The sequence below is a fragment of the Falco biarmicus genome, chromosome 8, assembly GCF_023638135.1.
Source record: "Falco biarmicus isolate bFalBia1 chromosome 8, bFalBia1.pri, whole genome shotgun sequence".
NCBI classification, from domain to species: domain Eukaryota; kingdom Metazoa; phylum Chordata; class Aves; order Falconiformes; family Falconidae; genus Falco; species Falco biarmicus.
Window position 1 is genome coordinate 58582206 of NC_079295.1, and position 21987 is coordinate 58604192.

The 21987-nt window shown below is 44.1% G+C and overlaps 1 protein-coding gene across 2 annotated transcripts in view; it reads right to left on the minus strand.

The window, feature by feature from the left end:
• Positions 1-21987, minus strand: part of GRIA1 (glutamate ionotropic receptor AMPA type subunit 1) — a 125538-nt gene that overhangs the window by 16433 nt on the left and 87118 nt on the right. For both annotated transcript variants that reach the window (XM_056350118.1, XM_056350120.1), the window contains exons 11-13: positions 21378-21748; positions 3098-3296; positions 2301-2548 (exon numbers count right to left, since the gene is read on the minus strand). In XM_056350118.1, coding sequence (XP_056206093.1) covers positions 2301-2548; positions 3098-3296; positions 21378-21748 — 818 coding nt within the window. The remainder of the gene's footprint in view (positions 1-2300; positions 2549-3097; positions 3297-21377; positions 21749-21987) is intronic.

Sequence of the window (21987 nt, forward strand, 5' to 3'; positions counted from 1 at the left end):
GTTGCAACATGTAGAATTATTTCTGGATTTTTAACCTTGTTTTCATTCATTTGTGGCAATACCTTGGCATTGTGTTCCCATGTAGAAACAAGAAAAACAATGGTGAACTCTCGTTTAGGATCTTTCTAGGATCCTTTCCTAATTAGCTCTCCCAAACACAGGAAAACTGCTCTAGCTACAAAGGGGACAGGTTGCAGCAAAAATCAAAATGCAGCCCAGCTTCTAAAACACTCCTGATTTAAGATAAACTTGGCTCAAAGCTTGTACTTTGTGGATGGAAGCGAGTGAAGATGAAACCTAAGAGACAGGCTGGCTGTGCTATACAGGTGCCTCCTGAATGTCACCTGGCTCGGGGCAACCTCTCACGTGCAGGACCCCAAGGGGAAAACAGACACTACACAATGACTGTAGGGAACTACTGAGATTCAAACGATTAAAAGAACAGGAACAAAACAAACATAATGGGACAAAAACTGACAGCAACTGTTCCAAAGAAACACCATCAGATGGAAAATCAAGCAGTACTCCTTTGCCATTAGGCCCATAAGAAATTTGTTCTACATGCAGCTGGGATGAAAAAGAGGAAACAGAAAAAAAAGTTAGGAATTTTTTGAATCATGCCTTGCAGAGGGATGTTTGGAGCTGCAAAATTGAAGTGATTGATGTGGTTTTCTTTTCAGTTGTTTATTTTTCTTAGAAGTATGACAAGTGGCTCCTTCACGTGCCAGCAATTACAAGACAGGTAGGATGTTCCTGTTTGTTTGTTTTTATAGTATCAAAATTAGGATACAAGAATGTTTAAATAAATAAATAAATGGAATCAGCCCTGTATCCTAATTTCCATATTTGCAAGACAGAAAACAAACATCGGAGAGAGTGCAACAGAAAATGTCTCAAAGCTGTGAGAATACATCCACCTTCATTTGGAGGGTCCCGAGTCATTTCAGAGCCTGAACCACGCTGGTTGCAAGAATTGCCTGCTGGATCACCTGCACTGCGCTCATGAGCTTCTCTAAAGATACTGCCAATATGGGAAGTGCTTTTTATATAATTTGTGCTGACTTAATAAATGCAGAAATCAAAATCCTTGGGCTTCATCTAGCAGTAGTTGAGACATCTTTGATCCTCTGGGCTGGCTTTGGCTCAGAAGCTGTGTGACCAGACAGATGCATCAGCAAATGATCAGATGGTTTCTAGTAACCCAGAGAGCATGGATGAAATGCCTCTGCCTTGCGTTATGTTAGCAAGCAAGTATAAGGCCACACATATGATTTTGGTCAAAATATTTTAATTAGTATCTGTTCAATAAACAACTAAATGAGTTGAGTAATCAATCAGATTACTTAAAGCTATGGCTTCTGCGGATTTACTAGTCCCACTAAATTCCTGCAACTCACATTCCTCAGGATTGTAACGTGAGGAACTTGCATGGCTGCTGCCAAAAGGAGCCAGACCTCTGATGTGTCTCAGGTCACCACCCCAGTTTGCAGATCGTGGTAATGCTGGACTGGGCAGGTCAGTTTGTGGGAGACACTTTGCAGGGGACCAGCTCGCATCCAGGAGCATGGGTGTGTGCAGTGCCCAAGCTCTGCTCTTCACTCAGGTCTGGGTCTGTACTTTTAAAAGATTCTTCTTTTTGACGGAAGGTCTCTGAAGACATTTCACATGACAGTAGGCAAAGGCATGTGGCAGCAGCAGCTCTGGGCTCAGAAATGCAGGATTTGTGCCCCTTTGGACTTGCCATAAATTTGGTGCTTGGCAGGATCTGAATTGACTCAGTGAATAAAAATGTGCACCTTTTGCAGGGCTTTTTCAAAACTGGCTGCCTACCCCTTCCAAATAGCATTGCATTTGAGGAAAAAACCAAAACGTTTTCCCCGTGAGAACTCCCTCTGCAAGCATGGATCCAAGCCAGGGTAATACCATACTCTGCAAAGCTGTGCAGTTCACATGGCACAGGATGAGCGTCCCTTCTGGATAATGCTCTGTGAAACCAATGGTTACACCACAGCAGCCCCCTGCCACCACCTGGTACAGCAGACACAGTCATGGTAAGTGGATCAGCCAGGATCGTTTCCAAATGCAGGGCTTGAACAGTGAGATGTTCCCATTGCTGCTCCATGGGAGCTGGCCATTTTACTCCTTTGCACATCACGCTGAGGTTTCATACCCCTTATCCTTCGCCTCCCCCACCTCCTTGCCCCAAGCTTTTGTGATTAACATGGCAATGGAGATTGAACTGTGTGCATACATTGATTTGCCAGGTAGTCTGGCAAAAGAAATGAATCCAAGCTACTTACCTCAGTGCAGACCCCTTTGGCGTTGCAATGCCATAGCCTTTGGAGTCCAAGTTACCTCCCACCTTCATGGTGTCGCAGGGCTTCCGCTGCTCGATGTACTCATTCATCGTGGACTCCAAGAGGTAGGCATACTTCCCTTTCGACTTCCTCACCCGGATCATCCCCTCTTCTGTTGTCCTCACAAAAACGGAGGGTTCGGCTGACTTCATGTATGTCCACATCTTCTCGAACACTGCTATTTTGGATCGCTGTGTAGGACAGCACAAACCCAACAGAAGCATGAGCAGAGGTTTGGTGCCAGCTGAGATTTCCAGCTTGGACTGAACACATACTCACATATCAGATGGGCCATGGAAGGCAAAAGGGGTAATGGGATGTTAACGAACCTCCTGGCATTTCTGCACCAGAGCCCAGATCAACCCCTGGTTTCTGCCATGTATTTGTGTATGGCAAGTGATTTTGCTGATAAGCAAAGGGCAAACCAAGCCAGAAATCATGAGATGGTTTCTTTTGGAGTTGCTCAGGGTAGGTCCTTGATAATGTGGGGAAGCACACGGATATTCCATATTTGTGTTTACAATCACAGAATATCATGTGCTGGAGACACTGCCAGCATTCTGAGTGGCACGGGAAACTGAGTTTCTGCTGTTCTAAGGACAAGCTCAGCAGGTCCTAGCAAGGTAAGGAGAAGCGAGAGAAAAAAACCAGATCTGGGCTAAGGATGAGAGAGGATGGGCCTGGAGGACTTGTCAAACAAGGAGCTAATCAAAATATTTGCATTAAAGTTTACATTTTACCCTAAAAAATTCTTTAGTGGAGCCAGCTTCCAAGGTCCCATAGGCGATTTCCGTCTGCTTGGCCAAGTCCTCTGCACTCTCGATGGGAGAAACCATCCTTTCCACAGTGAGGAAGGCAGCCAGGTTAGCTGTGTAGGAGGATATGATGATCAAGGTGAAGAACCACCAGACGCCACCGACTATGCGGCCAGAGAGAGACCTGGACACAGAGAGGAGAGTCAAACAGGAGGAGTGTGAAGGTCCAAAAGGCGCAGCTCACTCTTGCCGGCCCATCATTTACTCTGGCATTTACCCAAAGTCACGTTCTCCAGCTGCTTTCAGGGAAGCCAAAAGCCTACCTCAGTTCTTGATCTGCTTTTCAAAGTGTCAATATAATTAAAGGGGGGATAAAAAATTTACAGTGAAAAATAAATTAACAATTAGCTGATGGAATTTGCTTTGCTTTTCAATTCCTTTCAGAGTAGATAACAATATTAATAATAAGACATGGAGACAACTATGAGGCAGTTAGCTGGGCAGGGCAATGCCCATCCAAACAGCAGCTCTGACGAGGTCTGTCTGTGTTGTGCTAAGTACCCCCGGTGGGAAGGAGCACCAGCATGGAGCCAGACCAGATATACAGACCAGCTGGGATCACTAGGTCAGCTCCTCCATCATCTGAAGTTTAAAAACCAAACCTCGGTGTTTTTCTAAGACATAATGAAGCTCAGAGAGGATCTATGGCCTTAACGAACAATTTGCCTGCTGACATTATCTGGTTTGTATTCAGCAGGTGGTTAGACAAGATGTTCATAATAATGCCTTAAAATCTAGGTGCACTCGCTACAATCAAATAGCCAATTATCTGTAACCACTGTATATCTATAGAGGAAAATTAAGTCAAGCAGGCAGTAATTTATATTAAAATATTTTCAAACAATTTTAAGAGTGGAAGATAATTTTAGCGTGATGCCAGTATTCACGCATTCTGTCTGAATTATTTATATGTTCCTTCTCTAGATACGGAGCACTGTCCAGACAGAAGGTAGCTTACAGTGCTATTTCATGAAGCCTGACTCACCTGCCTGTGAGAAACACCATTTATTTCCTTGTGGAGGACCATGACTCAGCATTGCCTTCCTGCTGACGTGAGCCACTCCACAGAAACGTGATTTATTGGATGGTAACAGAGATATCCCAGTTCAACTAAGGGCACTGGATCAGCTCATGAGAGTGTGTGCCATGCCGTGTCCAGGTCTGCCTGAAGCCCTGGGTCCAGCTGCTATGGTTCACTGTGGTTTAACACAACTTGACAAACAAACCTGATTGCTCTGTCACTCCGTCGAGGGAAATAACACGCCCTGCTAATCCCTGAAATTAGAACTGGAAAGTTGGATATAATACTGTCGGAAACCCACACAGCCCACCAGCTGCATGACTTATCTAGGTTACACCTTCCCAGTTTGTCCAGTCTGGTTTTAAACGCTGCTGGTGTGAGGGGAGCTGCTCCTGCAGACATCACGTCATCTCCCCGTTTAGATCAACCCACCCTGAAATCTCTTTAGACAAAACTCCTTGAGATCACTTGCCGGCAGCAAGCAGGCGCAGCGGCTGAGCTCACATGTGTGCGGCGCGTGGGGCAGAGCAGAAAGCACTGTTTGAATATGTGGAAATAAGATCCATCCCACCACATGTGTGGACAGCCCCATGCTCCTGGAGAGTGATCACAGCAGCTTTCACCGTGGCAGAGAGAAACTGCAGGAAACATGACTGCAAGTGATTACGGAAGGGACAAGCAGTGCATTTTACAGCTATGACTGAAAGGACTGCTCTGGTTAGAGATGGACTGGGTTTTCCTCTGCACAGGGGACTCATTTTGGAGCACAGCCTCTGCCCTTCCCTCTGATTTCTTCTTCTATGGACTTTTCTGAAACTGTGCAGCAAAGTCCATCTCACCCTAAACACAAGCTCCATGAATGACTTTGAAGGATTCACCTTTCAAGGTCTTTCAGGAAAGTCTACAGGACCCATCTCCAAGGTAGTACTATAGAGAGTTCACAAATTCTTTTCTTAATCATCCAGATCTTAAACCCCAAGAAGGATATGACAAAGAATATTCTTTCCAGCTCTACAGCCCACTGGCATGGTTTCCAACCATAAGCTGTGTGCTGGTTACCCCATCCTGCACTGTCACGCAAACCTCCTCCTTCACTGGCAACTGCAGCAACGTGGCTGAGCAGGCTGATGGTCCCTCATCCCAGATTATTTTTTATGCCTCCCCATCACTGCCAGCCAGAGAGGGGGATCAGGGGTATGTTGAGGGAGTGCTGGATGCTGTGGGAAAGGCAGGCACATGGGCACTGTTCTACTCTATTTTTAAGTCTCTAAGAGAGATATGCTCACCAAAAAAACCTCTGGAGATGGCTAGGGACCTCCAGGGATGATTCACCCCATCTGTCTCAGGTTGGGAGGAGGTCCTTCCACACCCCACCCCCTCCTACTGAATTTTGAAGGAACTAAGATGACTAGGTTGGACTAAACAGCTGATTTTTAAGTAGCTCAAGTTAGGTGACATAAATGCGACCATTGTGCTTCCTATCTGCGGAGAATATTCAGCCTGAAGGACTGTCAGCACAAACAACTTTACCTTTTGTCTCATATTTGGAGAGGGATTGGGGAGGGAGGTAGCTATGGATTCAGCTCGCATGTCTTCAGATTGATGGGGAAGAGGGAAAAAAATACCTGTCTCTAATTAGTCTGGGTGATGTGTGCTCAGGGAAGGAAGCGCTCAGAAAAGGCACAGAAGCATTAAGCAAGAGTAACCAGATAATGTCAAATACAACAATCTCTGCTGATGAAGGCCACTTTGAGCTAGCAAAATCCATTTGCATGGCAAATAATCACATTCATTTCCAGCTGCAAATTATACAGCCTTTCCTTCCTGACGAAGCTGGGATATTTCTGAGACTTGTTTCAATCCCTTCAGCGGCAGTGAGCCGGATTCCTGCCTCTAGACCCTCGACAACCTGGTGATGTTCATTACTGGCGTATCCCAGGGGGCTGCCTGCTGTCAGCTGCAGATGGCTTACGCTTCCCGGCTCCGCACCTGGCATCGACAGCATGAAAAAGTAACTAGGGGTTATTGAGACCGGGAGGTAGCAAGGAGGTCTGGGGAAAGCAGGACAGGGGGCTGTAGCTGCCTTCCCACGGGAGTCAGACGGGACAGGATGCGCACCTGTATGAGGCACCAGTCTCATCTGGGCTGTGCCTGCTGCTGGTGCTGGTCATGTCTCCTCATGATGTGAGATACTGTGAGGAGGTGAGTGCTCACTCTCCTAGACCGTGGAGGAGACAAGAGGAGATAAACAACTTGCTGTGACTGCCAGCATGGCTAGGGCTTCGTCTGTATGATGTTTTGCTGCAGACGCTGCTACAGGGCAATGTTTGCCCTCATTGCTAGGTAGACTTAGAGCTAGAAGCTGTGAATCTAAGCTGCTGGAAAGACACAGCATATGGGCTCTACAGGGCATCGTCCCTTTGCTCCGTGGTTGTGTAGCCTCTAACACACCCAGCCGCTGGCCAGTGCTGAAGGTTCTTGGAGGCTAATGCAATACAATAAAAAATATGATAATAGTCATGATGAACCATCACACAAGCAGATGCGATCCCATGTGACACGGCCAGAGCTCAAGGGCAGTAAACACAGGTTAAACAGCACAAGTACAGTTTCTCTGGATAACCATATTGCCTATTTAGATTTTGAGCCAATGCCTGTTACTGCTCATCACTGCAAGTGGTCGGAAAGACAATATCCATTACTATCTTGTTCTGTTACTTCTGTAGACCAAGCAGGAGAGCAGCAATGCTACCATCACGGGACACATTTGCAAAAGTGCCTTTGTAATTTAGGAGATAATGTCCCATTTCTAAAAGTGACTTCAACACTAGGGAGCTAAAAGCCTGGTCAAAAGCCAGTGAGACTTGGAGTTACGTTTATGCTCTAGTAAGAGCAGTCACAGAGGAGTAGATATACCTTGTACTTTGAAGTCACTTTGAGATTTTGAAAATCTCACTCCACAGCTAGATAACGGGAAATGACCTTCCCCTTGACTAACAAATGTTCTGCAGCTTAAGCCCCAGCTTAGGTTCATTTCTCTTCACTAATGGGCAGTATGGGATTTAAATCCTCTTGCATGGAGAATTTACATGTCCCCATACCCGTTCAAGCATAACATGAAGGCAATCAGCTCTCCGCTGTGTGGAAACAAGTGACTCAGTCCTCTGCAGAGCTAAGGTGATACAGAGCACACTGGTTAGTACTTTAAAGATATGCTAAGATTTGGATGTTTGGATTTGTCTGTTTGACCTCTGGATTTATTCACATTCATTATCATAGCAATACTTGTGAATAGAAGGAACTAAAAAAAACCCCAAAAGAACAACCCACAACCAAAACAGAATAAAATAAGCAAGGACAACAGTGAAAGAGGGTTTAATGCATGGCTAATTCCAGGATGCAGAAAGGGATGGAATAGCTAGACAGACTACACTGTATGTTTTTCAACCTGTATTATTCCTTCTGCACCTACACTCTTCCTTCCTACACAATCCAGACTAAGATGTCTTGCTTTCTTCTTCTAGCCCTACCTGTGCTGGTTAAAATCACACTCCCCTCCTGCTTCCTCTCCCTGACTTGGGGTCCTGCCTGCCCCTCCCAGAACAGTGGGAAGAATGGGGCTCTCCTTTCCAACATTACCCTTGCAGGAGTAACGAGTAAATACCGTGCCCTCATTATCCGTGGTGCACAATCTACTCAACATTAGAGCTGGCTAGGAACCAGAATTTCAGCACCGTGAAAAATTCTGAAATTGTAAATGAAACCTTAATATTTTCAATCAGAATGAAAAGATAATGGTTGCAAATGTCCTCTGAAAGTAGCATTCCAAAAATGGTTGGTTTGGGTCTGCCCAAGATTTGCATTTTTCTGTTACTTGATGTTCTTGATGTTTCATTTCTGAAAGGCTAAAAGGTATAATTTTAACATGGTAAACTATTTTGTTTCTGCTTTCTCATTGGAAATAATTTTCTTTCAGTTTTTATAAGACATTAAACTCTTAACTACTATGTGTATAATTTAAAAGATAATTCTGGAATGTGCTATTTTATACCTGTCTAGTGGAAAAATTGCAGATGACCAAGCTGAAAATAATAATTTTGATTTTCTTACTTAGATGGTTTATTCCTTTTAGCTCTTCTTGAAAAGCAACTGCATTTTGCCAGTAGAAAACACAAAAGAGTTGTAACTTCCCTTTGTTCCCGTGAAGTGATTTTTTTTAAATGTTCCAGCCTTAGCATTGATGGATTCTTCACAGAAAAACAGAAAATTGTACAGCTATAATCTCTTATTTCTGAAAACAAAATGCAATCCTTGATCAAACAATTTGCTCTTTGATCTTATCCCTTATGGAAGGTAGGAAAAGATGACAGGAGTTTGCCTCTGCTTTGCCGTCTTATTAGAAGAGCATAATACACTTTTGCAAAAAACATTATGATCATCAGAAAATATACAAAGGAAACCTCATTGGAAAACTGTTCAAGCACCATCTCAGCTCTCTCCCACTTCTCCCTTCCTGCTCTGCAAATCCATTTCTTATGGAGAATTACACCTAAAGTGACAGTGTTTTAATTAGAAGTGCAGATCTGGGATTCTAAAGCCATTGCTGCTTTGGGAGGATTTCCCAGATTTACTGTTAAATTCAATTCTAATAAAGGCTCACTTAGTCAACTGACATATTTGTCACTGAATGAATTAATGCAAAACTGTTGAAAGAAAAGCTCTTATATGCTTGTTCTACTGATTGTGGGTCAAATCCACTTTTGGTCTTCTACCCACACAGACCCTCTGATCCCCGACACTACTCCGCTAATTTGATACTGACTCTAGATAGTTTCATGGGTCTATCTGTGTAGTGGATTAGTTGCAAACATTTTGCTCCAGTTTTGTTCTTATTTTAAACAAATCTTCAACATTAAACTCTGTCAATGTAAATGAGCTTTGCTTTTTCTGTGTGTCACAGACCATCTGGCACGATCGGTCTCACAATTTTATCTCTGACCCTGATGTGAACCCCACATTTGCTTGAAAAGTCTGTGAATAGTCATAGATAGAAGAACAAACTTAGCGTGGGGTTGTGGAGCTGCGAACGGCTCTGGGTGCATCCATCACGCACATGCTGCAAAGCTCTTATCCTCTTACGCTCTGCTATGCCACGGGTAGTTTTGAATGAGCTGCTAAGTGTCATCAAATCTGAGTGATTACAATGCCTGTTTCTCTGTCCATGCTGTATTATTAATTTCCTTGCCATTATTAGTTTGCGCTTACTTATTATTGAACCCTACCTCCTGGTACAAGAGTCCCAGCTGCAGTGCTGAGCTTTAACATGGAGTGTGAAGAGTGCCCTTAGAAACACAGAAGAAAGAACGTTTTTTATTGACATTCTCATTTACCTCTCCCAGTGGTACAAATTCATTCTTCAGCTCCCCTCACAACTTTTCTGCAGAGGTAACAGATGATCCCCGTGAGTAACATCACCCAGTGAGACAGGGTAAGCAAGCTGAGGGTGAAGGTACTGGGAGTCCCATGCTGGCTGTCTCTTGTTTTTCTTTTTACCAATTTTTGTTTCAAAAAAAAAACCAAAAACCAACAACCAAAACCAGAAGGAAAAAATTTGAGAGCTTCTTAACTTCCATCTATGGGCTGCAGATCTGTTCTTTCTCATGTTCTCAGGCAAAATGGATTACAGAATCCCAGCAGAAGTCCTTTCAAGAAGACGCCTTGGGATCACTTGCTATGTAAATATTGCAACGACTGAACATGTCTGCAAATATGCAGAATCTCCCAGATTCAAAGGAAGGATGTGTATCTGTAGGGCTTTAATTATAAGTCATAGCTTATTTACTGTTTCTTTCTGCCTGAGCTAATGGCCTTGGACAGCAGTACGTGGTCCCTCTCCCACCGTTTCATCTCTTCTTTTGCAGAATATGTTGGCGCTTCTTTCTTCAATTTCCCTTTAATGGGCAAAACCTCTTTCTAAAATGAGTTTTCCTGCTTAGTCAGAAATGCATCATGCCACTTGTGGTTCTCCAGTCATCGGAGTTTGGATTGCTGCAGTGCTAAGCATAAGCACCACTACATGGAGCAGCTACGTGTTGTTTTCAAGACACTCACTTAGAATTTTGACAGGGCACGGGTACCTAATGGCCAAGCCAGAGGAGTAGCATCCAGGAGCTCTTTTTTTTGTTTCTCGAGAAGCCCTGCCACTTTATGGGATCCACGTTAGCTTGCTTCATCTCTCTAATTCAGTTCCCAGCTGTGGGAGAAGAAGATGAATCACGTTTATGAACTTCGCCTGGGTGGGTGGCTAGAAGTGTTGGTCACCAGGTGGAATTTTCCTGAGTTGCAGCTTCGTCCACTTTCCCTTCCTGAGACACAATCCCAGCAGGCAGAGGCAGCATCAAATAGGCCCAGCTGTACAGGGGTTAATTTATGTACTCAGTAGCAGCCTGCAACTTGCGCTCTCCTGTGGTCCTCAATGGACGCAAAACGCAGCCTGCTGATATGCAACCAACACAACCCACCTACTAAGCTAACAATGATGGTGTTGGAAGCACTAGGTGCCAAACATGGACTGACATGAGCAACCAGCTCTCCTCAACTTCAGCAGGACCCATATACCACCCATGGTATAAAACCACTCCTACGGAGCAGAGCTGAGGTATGCCCTTCGCCCAAGGGAGCCACCATCCCTGAGCAGTCAGAACTGGCTCCTGAAAGGAGGTGCTTATCCCTAAAACTGCAGGGTAATACACCAAGCTCTTCCAGAGGGCTGCTAAAAGCATCATAAAGAAAGGGTTAGGATAGAGGGATGAAGTGGAACCCTAAGAAAAAATAAAAGTATGGTTGAAAGGCAAAACAGACAAATCCAAAGAAACACACTGTCATCCTCTTAAGTGCAAGGCACAGCATGCCTTTCCAAGTTGCAAACCAGGGTAGTTTAAGGGATGAGTGTTTAGATAGATGCTTGCTGAGAAACACGTGGTCACTTTGGGCTGCTTGGCAGCTCTGGTGAAAGGCAAAGTCATCCCTCTCCTGCAGTTTTGCCAGCTTTTGCTACAAGGAAGAAAACTCCTGACTCTCGCCATGCCTCTGAGCAGAAATTTAACTGTAAAAAAAGCTCTTCATGTATTTCTCTCACTTTGGTGACATTTGTTCACTTTGCTGAGAAAAACTCACAAGGTGACAAGCATAACATTTTGTCAGAAGCACTCACTGGAGCGCCCCAGGAGATTCATTACTCAGGAACTTCCTCAACCTCAGGTGGCCCCAAATTTAACAGCACTCATCCTTCTTTTTAAACAACAGCCTATTGTGCTAATGTCCTTTGCTGTGTTGCTAGATTTTATATGCTCTCCCGCAGTCTCTTCTTCAAAGTCTGCTTGATAAGAAAGCTTTATTTTTCCTAAAGATTTAATATTTTTTGGATTATATGCTACCGGTTCTCCATTTTTCCAAGATCCATGACCCCATCAACATGTACTCACAATTTAGAGCTCCTTTCCTGAGACTTCTGGGCAATGTTGCAATAACTTAGTTCAGACTTCTTCCAGGGTGCCTTGCCTTGGTGTTTTTTTTTTCTTTTCTGTTTTTTTTTTTCCTCTGTCTTTTGTCAGATTTCCCGATATGATGAGAGAAAAGCCTTTTCTGGGAGAGGAGTGTTTTCTGTGCTGGAAGATTTTCGCTCTGAGCAATGTTCCCAAATATTCCCTTCTTTTTCTCTCTCATTTTCGATTTAAAATGTGATCCCTCATCAAGACTGTACAAGTTACATTTTCACCATTTTCACTTTTGAGCCTTTCTTTTTTCTACAAGGGCATACCGTCTCCCTTGTAGGAATGGTGAGGAATGAGTCTGGTTTCCCTAGCCAGTGTTTTTTAGAAGAGCTTTATGTGCACAGGAGTCTTTTAATATTAAAACTCTCAAACTGTGAGGGAGAAACATGTTTAGTGTTTCTGCTGCCCCTATTTCACCTGCTAAGATCCACGTGCTGATTTTTTTAAATTTTTTAAGGCTTTGGAAGCACTGCTGTGATGAAAAGCTGCCCCCTCCCTCTGTTTGCCTCCCTGCAGCCTGAGATCTTGCTTCTTAGTGAGAGCTTCAAGAAATGAGAGAGGAGAAAATTCCTCCTGTGGGAAAGTTTCCCATGCACTTGCCTCCTGCAGCTGGGCCCTCGTAGACCCTTCTTCACATCTCACACCTGGCCACAGCGTACAGGTCCTTATTTTTGCTGCTTTTGCCTTTCACCATAGAAGAACTCCTCTTCTCCCCTCTTCCTTTCTACTCCTTTCCTGTTCACACATTTGCCTCCTATTACTTCTCGTCAGAGTGTGTTGGGAGATTTCATTAGGGTATATAACATGCTTTGAAGTAGTCCAAATAACGGTGATGTAACACTTTTGCACTTCTATAGACTCTTTTATCTGAAGATCAAAGTAGTAAGTTATGATTACCATGATTGGATTATTGCTGCTTAGCCTTTGGATCTAAGGGTAAGCAGCAACTCTTCTGGGTAGGTAATAATCAGAATTACTGGATGATTTTATTAAACAGATTGAATGCCATAAAATATGTGGCTGCTTAAAGGAAGGGGTGTGTGCACCAGCTGCAGGCCCTTTCCTACCATTTGATGATATGAACCAGGTGGTCCCTAGCTGACGTTGGGTCCTCCTACCCAAGTGAAAATGGAAGGAAGACCAAGACACCAGCATGAAGAACTTCTGAGGTGACTCCATGCCCTGCCTCCCCCAGCTCCAGACTCCATCCAAGCACAGCAAGGCTTTTGCCCCTATTTCTTAGCATGACCCACATTTTGCTTTTCCCAATCACTTGGCTTTATTAAGCTTTTCACAATGAATAACCTAGCAACTCTACCACATTGCAATACATTTGTCTTCACCTGCTCACTGTTTTGGGCTGTTACAATGGACATTGCTCCCTGTATATACACATCTCTGAACTTCTTGTGAAGAGGGGGCACGGGGCTTGCCCAGTTACCAGAACAAGTAGTTGGGATGAAATCTGGGACAAAAGCAGAACAAGTACGAAAAAATCCCAAACTCCAGTGGAACAATAGAAGTACTCTGAACCCAGTGGAAGGGCATGAGGTTTTGGCCAGCTCTGAGGGTTAAACTAGCAAAGAGCAGCAGTGGATGCTCTATGTGTTGTGAGCCAGAACAATCTGAATTGTGAAATTCAATGTTCGTTCGACTGTGTACCCGGAGAGCGTGCACATGATATCTTAGTGCTGATAAAAGTGATGTACAGCATATGGAAGGGTTATTTAAGCAAGGCTTCCCTGTGAAAACATGCTCAGGGCTTCCCATCTTAGCTACAATATTTTTCTGGAGTGCCAACATTAAAGCAGCGTGTGACAGGCAGCCTTGCAGAGGACACCTCTTCAGGGAGACGGAGGTCATTCAGCTCCTCACAACCCTTATTCTTTGACAAAAACACTTGGCAATCAACCTAGCTATTAGGAAGACACAACCATGCGCAGTCCTGACTGCAGCTCGGAGGATGTCAGACCCCAGCTGAGCTGACTGCTCAGGGATAACAGGTTAGCAAGAGGGAAGAAAATGAAAAGAGAAAACGTGTTTCTCTAACTGATTGAAAATCGGCAAGTCAGAGTACAGCAGAATAGGGAGTTCCTGGAGCCTCAGAGGATCTCCTGCCGGAGTCACGGAGAAGGCTATAAATCTCAGAGGCACCCCTACAAATCTTAGTGCTGCTCGTGATCCTGAGCCAGTGCACAGCATGAGAAACACAAGCGTGCCATTTCCATGTCAGAGAAGCCCTAATAAAACTTCCCAATAGATTAAGAAACTGGGCAATGCACTGCCCCACCGCTATTTTTAACCTTCTTTTCAATCAAAAATATGAGAAGCATTTACCTAGGCCTGAAGAAAAAGATTGCAAATGTATTTTTAGCTTAATAAATCTGCTTTTGGATCAAGTGTTTGACTTCTTCAAACACAGCTGGTGGGACGATTAGTAAATCTGTCACTCAGTGGAGGGACTTTCAGCAAATTTCTTGCTGTCCCCCAGAAACCTCAGTGGCAAAGGCCTGAAGTCAGAGCTGTGGAAGAGTGACTAGGTGTGCCTGACAGGGAAACCATCCTGAGGAAGTGGCTACCAGATCAATGGAGTAAATATTCATTACCTCTGCAGCATTTAGAAATTTTCAGATGGCAGCGTGTGGAAATTCAAAAGACTTACTTTTCCTTTACAGATGAAATTGCATTTTCCCAATAGTATTTTCTCAGTTGGTTATTTCCTTCTTCTGAGTCCTCAGCATCCTTCAGCATTTTTCCAAATGAAAAAGGGGATAGCAAGAATGACTTTTTTAAAAAGAATTTCCATTTTCCCCTGGCTGCCACATTTTGGTTGCCATGGAAGTGCGCAAACTCCAAAGGGGACTGTTTAGTTAGATATTGTGCAATTTATCAAGCTGCTCCTCTGGTGACTCACTTTCCCTGGTTAAGTGCGTTTCAGAAATAAGTGTGGTCATCAGTTCCTGGTGATTTGCAAGTACTGCTGTTACCCTGCAACCTGAATTTCCTCTCCCTGGACATAATTAACTCTGCCAGGTAGAGATAATTGCAAAATCATTTGATACACTTATAAAAAGAGAGATAGCTTTGCCAGAAGTTGAAATCCTGATTTTTTACTGTTATTCTTAAAGACTAACCTCAGCTCACCCATTGAAGCAAACTGCCAAAAATAAATGATCCTGAGCTTTGTCCCCATAGACAAGCCTCTAAGCCTCCTGGATTCACCCCATGTTAGAGGAGTTAGGGATGCTGAACCAGCCTGGATCCCGGCCTGGCTTGGCTGCCTTGTCCCCCAGGGGAGCCCCAGCATGAGCTGCAGGTTGCACGTGCTCCCCAAGGAAACGACAAACTGCTTCTTCTTTCATTGCAAAAAATATGCCCTTTCCCTCCAGGCTGTGCAGCGATTCCGGCTGGCAGTCAGCAACCTGGTCTGTAGAAGCAAGGACACCATCTCCCACGTCCCCAGAGAGGCTTCAGCCAGCCCTGCCAGCAAGCTCCACTCCATCACCCCCAGACCCTCCTGTGCAAACAGGGCGAGGGAAAAAAAAAAGCATAAATCTTTCCTCACTGCCCGTGGGACTCCTGCCTTGGGAGAGCTTGCAGAGCTCTCCAGTGATCTCCTGGACACGTTAAGTCCCGTTTAAGGTTGTAACGGGTACCACAAGGACAACAGCAGCACTGTGCATCAGGCCAGAAAGACAGGCAGATGTTTGAAGTGTCAGACGAGCCTACTGAAATCAAGAAGAGTCGCCAAATAAACACCGAGGCTCAGCCTTCATTTCAGGAAGGAATTAAAATCCTTTTAATTGCTAAATGCAGCTGGTTCTAATTTCCCTAAATCTAAATTTTTAGCAAAATAAGTAAGTGCCCTGCAAATGTAAGTTAAAAAAAGAACAGAACAGAAATAATTCCCTTGAAACAACCCAAATCAAACCTCTCTAAGAAAAAGAAAATTTTTGTCCTAACCAATTTCTGATTTAGGTCTTGTCTAAAACCAGATAAAATCTTTCAGTACTAGGAACATCTTGATGAAATTTAAAAGTGCTGCTATTTTTCAAGGTCCCTAGAGGCTAGTTTAGGAAAAAAACCCTCAACAACTTGTGGAGTGATTTTGCTGTTATTTCCACCAGCTCTGTGGCTGAAGTCTCCTGTGAATTTTTCAATTGATCTAAAAAGAAATGTAAATAAACAGGAAAAATAGCGGAAGAAAATGCTCAGCATTAATTACAGGTAGATAATAAACACCGTACTTGCTCTTCCACAGACAAACTGCCATGATTGAGTGCAACAGAAAGCCTGCAAAGGAGTGCAGTGAAATACAAGCGGCTGCACACTGCATAGATCAGCCAGAGCGCACTGTTTCCACACCACTAAAACCAAATAACGATGTCCACAAAATGCCCATAAATAATAGATCGTATCTATTGACTGGATGGCAGCCAGCATTTCTCTCTCTCCTTCCCACCTCGGGGCGCATTCATTCATCATCTCTGTGGAAACCTCCCTAAGCAGCATCCCCCTGACAGCCAGGGGTCACTACTTGCCACGTGCCACTGCACCCTGCACGGGCTCCAGCTCCGGACTCTGCAGGCAAGTTAAGACCCATTTAACTCCTTATCCCGAGCCAGCTGAAGGGTGGATTGTATCTTGTGCCATGTCTCCTTGCACACAGTAAACACCCACAGTCTTTAGGGCACCCTGGTGTGGCCCAGCCCTTTCCCAGCAGTGGTCCCCTGTGGCACCTTGCACAGACCAGCACAGAATCTCCTGCTCCTGCATCCCTGCTGATGCTCTCGAAATGTCCCCTCTCAAATCTGGCTCTCCCAGATGCAGGCTGCGATGAAACCTTCATCCATCATTTCAATTCCAGCACAGGTTGACCAGGGCATCTCCAGCTCTGTTCTCGATCGTGCAGATTATCATAAGCAATTTCAAGATGTGGTGTCCCGGTATCATGACATGATACTCTTTTATGTCATGATGTGACTGAACACGGTATGTTTTGATCTGAATCCAAAATATATGTGTTTTGGTTCCACAACACAGTATAAAGAGAAGCCCCATGAAGCTGGGTTTCTTTCTGGAGATCTCTGTTCAATTTTCCTCTGCAGGGCACAAAGGATGGTGATACTGTGTGACATTTACCCTCCTGTCAAACTCCAGTGGGGACAAGACTCCTACAGTCGCTCAGCTGAGAGAAACTGTGTATATTCTATCTCATGGTACCTTCAAAGGAAGGATAAATGCCTTTCTGGAAGATCTATTTTAGCCAAATGTATTTCATTTTAGTCAAACATAAGTTTTCTGAGTCACAGGAAGAGTAACTGGATTAAATTGAATAGTCTCCAATACACAGGAAATCTCTTTTGGGCTCAAACCATATGAAGCAACACATTTTGCGATAACAAAAAATAGAAGATCGGGCTAGGAGGCTGACAAGAGAAATCTGTGTTTTGCTCCCTGGTATTTTATCCTTTTCACAACAATCAAATAATTTATTTTGTAGAAAATGGTGGGGAAAATGAAAAATTCAGATGCCTTGTTTTGCTGCAGAGGAGGTTGGGAAGCCCAGACGTCCCCTTGGTCCCCTCAAAGGCTTCAGGTCCATCCTGAGAGAGGAATGGCAGCAACGTGCTGGGTGATAGCGAGGTCCCACTCTCCACAGCTGCTATACACTGGGGTTATTTTAAGCTCTGAAGACAATTTATCAAATTACATTTCTGAAAAATGGTACAATGTGAGTCATATTTACTTCACATTTCTCTTGCTGCAAGCTCTCACTATTGGCTGCGGGATATTTATTACCTCCGATGCCTGCTCTAAGAATCTCTTTCCTGGGTCTGTATTTCACATTTAATGAGTGCTTTTGCAATTTCATGACTGTTTTCTGAAGTTAAGGTGGCACTTTGCAGAGCCTAATGGTTTATGGCCCGTTTCAGACTTCACTGATTTCTGCCCATTACTATGTGCATGAAACTACTCGCAGCTCCAAGATGTTGCTTCTCCCCCATCCTGCTGTGTATCAGCCAGTACTCTGAAAGCACGGCCTTTAAGGGCAGTGACAGGGACCATCTCACCTCAACCAGGACAAGTTTGTCCGTGTAGTAGTGACTGAACCACATCCAGTGGGGACACTGCTCAGTGATGTGCAGAAGGGGGACTGCACATCCCGGTGGGAAATGCTCAGGAGCTCACAGCCTCCCCTGGCTGAAGCTATGTACCTGCGGTCCAGCCATTCCATTCACGGCTCAGGAGGGATGAGTTCCTTGCTCGTGCTCATATTGCAGCATGGAAAGGCACAGCACAGATTGCCACCAGCTCTGGCTGGGACTCTCCATGACTGGTGGCTGCCTCGCCTTTGTCACACTCAGCCAGTCTATGCCTAGACATGAAGGCTTCAGAGCTTCAAGGACACCGGTCGACCTCATGTCCAGTAGCCTTACTCCTCGGGAGGAGAGGCTGTGAGCACATAACCCGCAGCTACGCTCTGTCTGGACCAGCTACAGGTCATCCAATTCAGAGTGTATATTTAAAGTGCTTGGTAAGTTGTGACCAGCATACTTAAAAGCTTGATTAAAGTTCTGGCTAGTAAGACTGTCCTTAAAAAGGACACCACTTTCCTTCAAAAGCAAATTTTTGTCTCTGTGGGGGACCGAAGTTCCCTGGGGACTGGTCTGAGACGGAGGAATGCACATTTACAAGAGCAAGGAGTTGCTACAAAGCTCACCACCCACTGTGCTGAATGATGTGTCTGCGGTTTTGATCCTACAGGTTTTTTTATGATAAATACATAGTGGCATATGCACTTAAAACAAGTGTGCTCTGGGGAAAAAAACCCAACAAAACCCACCACAAGCCTCCAGACAAATTTCCCCTACTCCTTCCCAAAACAAAACTGAAATAAACAACCCAAAACCTCTACAAAAACAAAATACACCCCTGCACTTGCTCCTTTCTGCTGGGGAGAGAATGACAGAACAGATGCATAACAGAAAACAGAAGCTATTTATGTTGGCTAATACATTACTGGGGAGATGCTGAGAGCTTGTAGTGATAAGTTTAGAAGCAACCATATAGGAGATATATTGGAATAGAGCAGATCCCCACCTGCCCACAATGTCGTTCTACCAAGCATTCATTTCTAAGTGATGTGTCACAGGAATCCTGCACTAGGTTCGCGTGAAAAATACATGTGAAATACGGAGTGCACTCAGAGCCTTTCTGTACAACAGCATCCTACAGAAATTCTCACTCTTCTGCTTCCCTCTTGCTTTCATATTTTGCAGAAATGTCCCCCTCCACTTGCCACCATCTCAAGGAGCTGTACGCAGAGTACTGGGAGTCATAATAATGCCCATATTTTGCTTTTCAGATTTTCTCTTCCTGCAAATATTTGTAGTCAGAAAGTGCTCTTGTGCTCCATGGGAAAATATGGGTTTCAATGAAACTGTAATTTTCATTATCAGGATGATCAAATTAACAACATTAAAATAACAGTGGCAGAATCGTTCTCATTTCCCATTTCAAAGCAAAATAAAACCACACTTTGAAATGGTGATTCAAAGCGTGTTGTTTAGCTGGAGCAAATCTTGTTACTTGCATCAAACCCACTGATCTTTCCCTGACACTTTTTATTAAAGATGTTTCCAAATTTGCTATTCTGCAAAGTCTCAGCTTTTCACCTCTCCACGCTTCTCCTTGGAACAGAAACTGGCTATTGAAATGTCCCCAAAGGAAGACATTCTCTTTCCTAAATAAGAATAATGATGACAAGAACAACAATGAGAATGAAAATCACAATAACCTGATCCTAATGCACAGCGCTGTGTACCAAGACAGCGATAAAGTTGAAATTCCCTCTGCTGGGAAGACTTTCTGAACACTCCACCTGGACTCCCACTAATCAATGATCAAATGATAAAACATACTCATAAAAGCTGTCACTATCAAAGTGCCCTGCAGGCTCTTATTTCCACGCTATCCCAAGCTCATTAATATTTGGACAAATTGGCATCCAACAGCCAACAAGCCGGTGCCTGGCCTCCCCCTGCCATCCTGCGGGAGTTTACCGGTGGAATTGTGCCTCCTGCTCGTCCCCTGAGCTTTGGTGCCATCCCAGCATCAGGGAAAGTAACTTCTGCCTACTGTGTTTACCTACAAGAGGTGTATCTCTGCTCGTATTTCCTTCCAAGAGAAGGGAGGCAAAGGCCAAAAAAGAAAGGATGGGGGAAAAAAAAGAGCAAAAGATCTCTTTGCTGTCCACTTTTATCAGAGCATCTCTTCAGATGTCACCAAAGCATGTAGGTGCAGGCATACGCTGCCTGTAAAGTCATTCTTGTGACTAGCAGTGCCTCTGCTTTGAGTCAAACCTGGCCAGAAATGTTCTTAGCCTAAGCCTGGACAAGCATGCCTCTCAGGGCTTCGGTGAGGGTGAACACCAGCTGTGTCCTGCAGCAGGTCGCAGTTTTGGTGCCTGACCCGTCTACATGCTCCCTCCATCCAGCATCCAGAGCAGACCTCTTGGGAGGGATGGGTACATATGATCCACATCCCAAGCCACAGCTCGTTAACCCTTTTTCAGCCTCACAAACCCTAACACCATCTGCCCTGGAGGTGTCAAAAACCTTAGCCCCTGCCTCATCTCTGATCCTGCCTCATGGGAATACACACATACCACAAGAAAGATCCCTCAGTTTTTACAGACATTACTTACCGGACATATAATTTGTTCAAATAAATAAGAAATTCTATCATACGGCTATTTGGTTCCTGTGCTTTTATTTTTTTCTTTTCTTTTTGAATGCCTTTGTATGAAAAAAGCATTGATAGGTGTATCATGGGCTCCTGCAGTAGGCAAAATCCCTAGAATAAGACTTGTGCAAATATAGATCTCAAAAATGAAGGAGATATTTCCAGACGTTATTTACAAATAAGCCTCTACTTGTGCCTCTGTCACAGATTTGCATCTTCTGCATTTCATGCAGTTTTCCAGCCACCTTATATTGTGCCAGCTTTTCCAAGAAAAATAATCTAAAAGTAATTACAAAAGCCATTCACCAAAAAGTACCTTTAGGAACCTTTGGGTCCTACTGAGCTTTCAGGAGCAGAACTACTGACTGGAATGGGAACCAGCATGAACGCTCAGTACTTCTCTGACCTTTCTAAAGGCTAATAATACTTAAAGCTAATCAGTGTGCACCATAAAGTTTGACACAGACTATATAACCTTTCACTGGGCACCTGCTGTATTATTTCTCCCTACTTTACTGGAATTAGATAGCTTCCTTATAGTGCTAGAATAATCTTATTTCTAGCAGTAACAGCATAAATGACTGACATCATCTGATTGCAGTTGGGTGGCTTTAGAAAAACTAGTTTGCATTTCTGTAAATTCTCTCAAAAGAACTTCCCAGGTCAAATTTAGAGTGGTATTTTTATGGTCTCAAGTTTTAGGTCCCAAATTCATGACTGTGAGACCTGTGAACCCTTGGATCCCGTCTGAATCTGTAACTGATTCACAAAACTACACTACGGTTCAGGAAGGAAGGTCAAAAAGAACCTGTTCAGCTCCAAAGCACGCAGGAAGATTAAGCCACATGAACTGGAAGAAAGTTCACTGGGGAAGGCAACCCACCTCGGAGAAATATCACATCCTTGCTGCATGAAAGCTCCTAGGGAGAACCAGAGACTGTTGAATATCCCAAACTCATTCGTCTGGTCGTTGGCTGGCTGGTCCCGTCCTTCCTCGAATTCCTCAGTGTGCCATTCGTAAGGGCTGAAGCGACTCACCAGGAAGAGGACAACACTGACTCCGATGTAGGCAAAAACAATGCACATCCATATCTCATAGGCCAAAGGATCCAGAAAGGAAAAAACTCCTGGTTTGGACTTTTGAGGTTTTTTTATCATGATAGAGATACCTAAGCTCATGAACGGTTTGGAAAAGTCTATAACTTCTTCTCGAACCAGAGTGATGGTTAATGGTGCCACAGCCACATCTGCCCTCTGAAAGAAACAGGAAAGAGATTTGCATTCTGGGGAAAAAATATATCTACTAACTCCAGCTTACATTTCTTTGATCTCTGTTTATCCCCACTATCTCAAAAGAAATCAGACAAAACCAATTGCAAGAGAAAGGTTAAAAAGGAGCAGCCGGTAATATTGGTGGATTATTTCCATTTCACCACTACTGATTGCCTGTTCTGTTTTGAAATCACAGCATTTTCTTTTTGCAGCCACCTAGC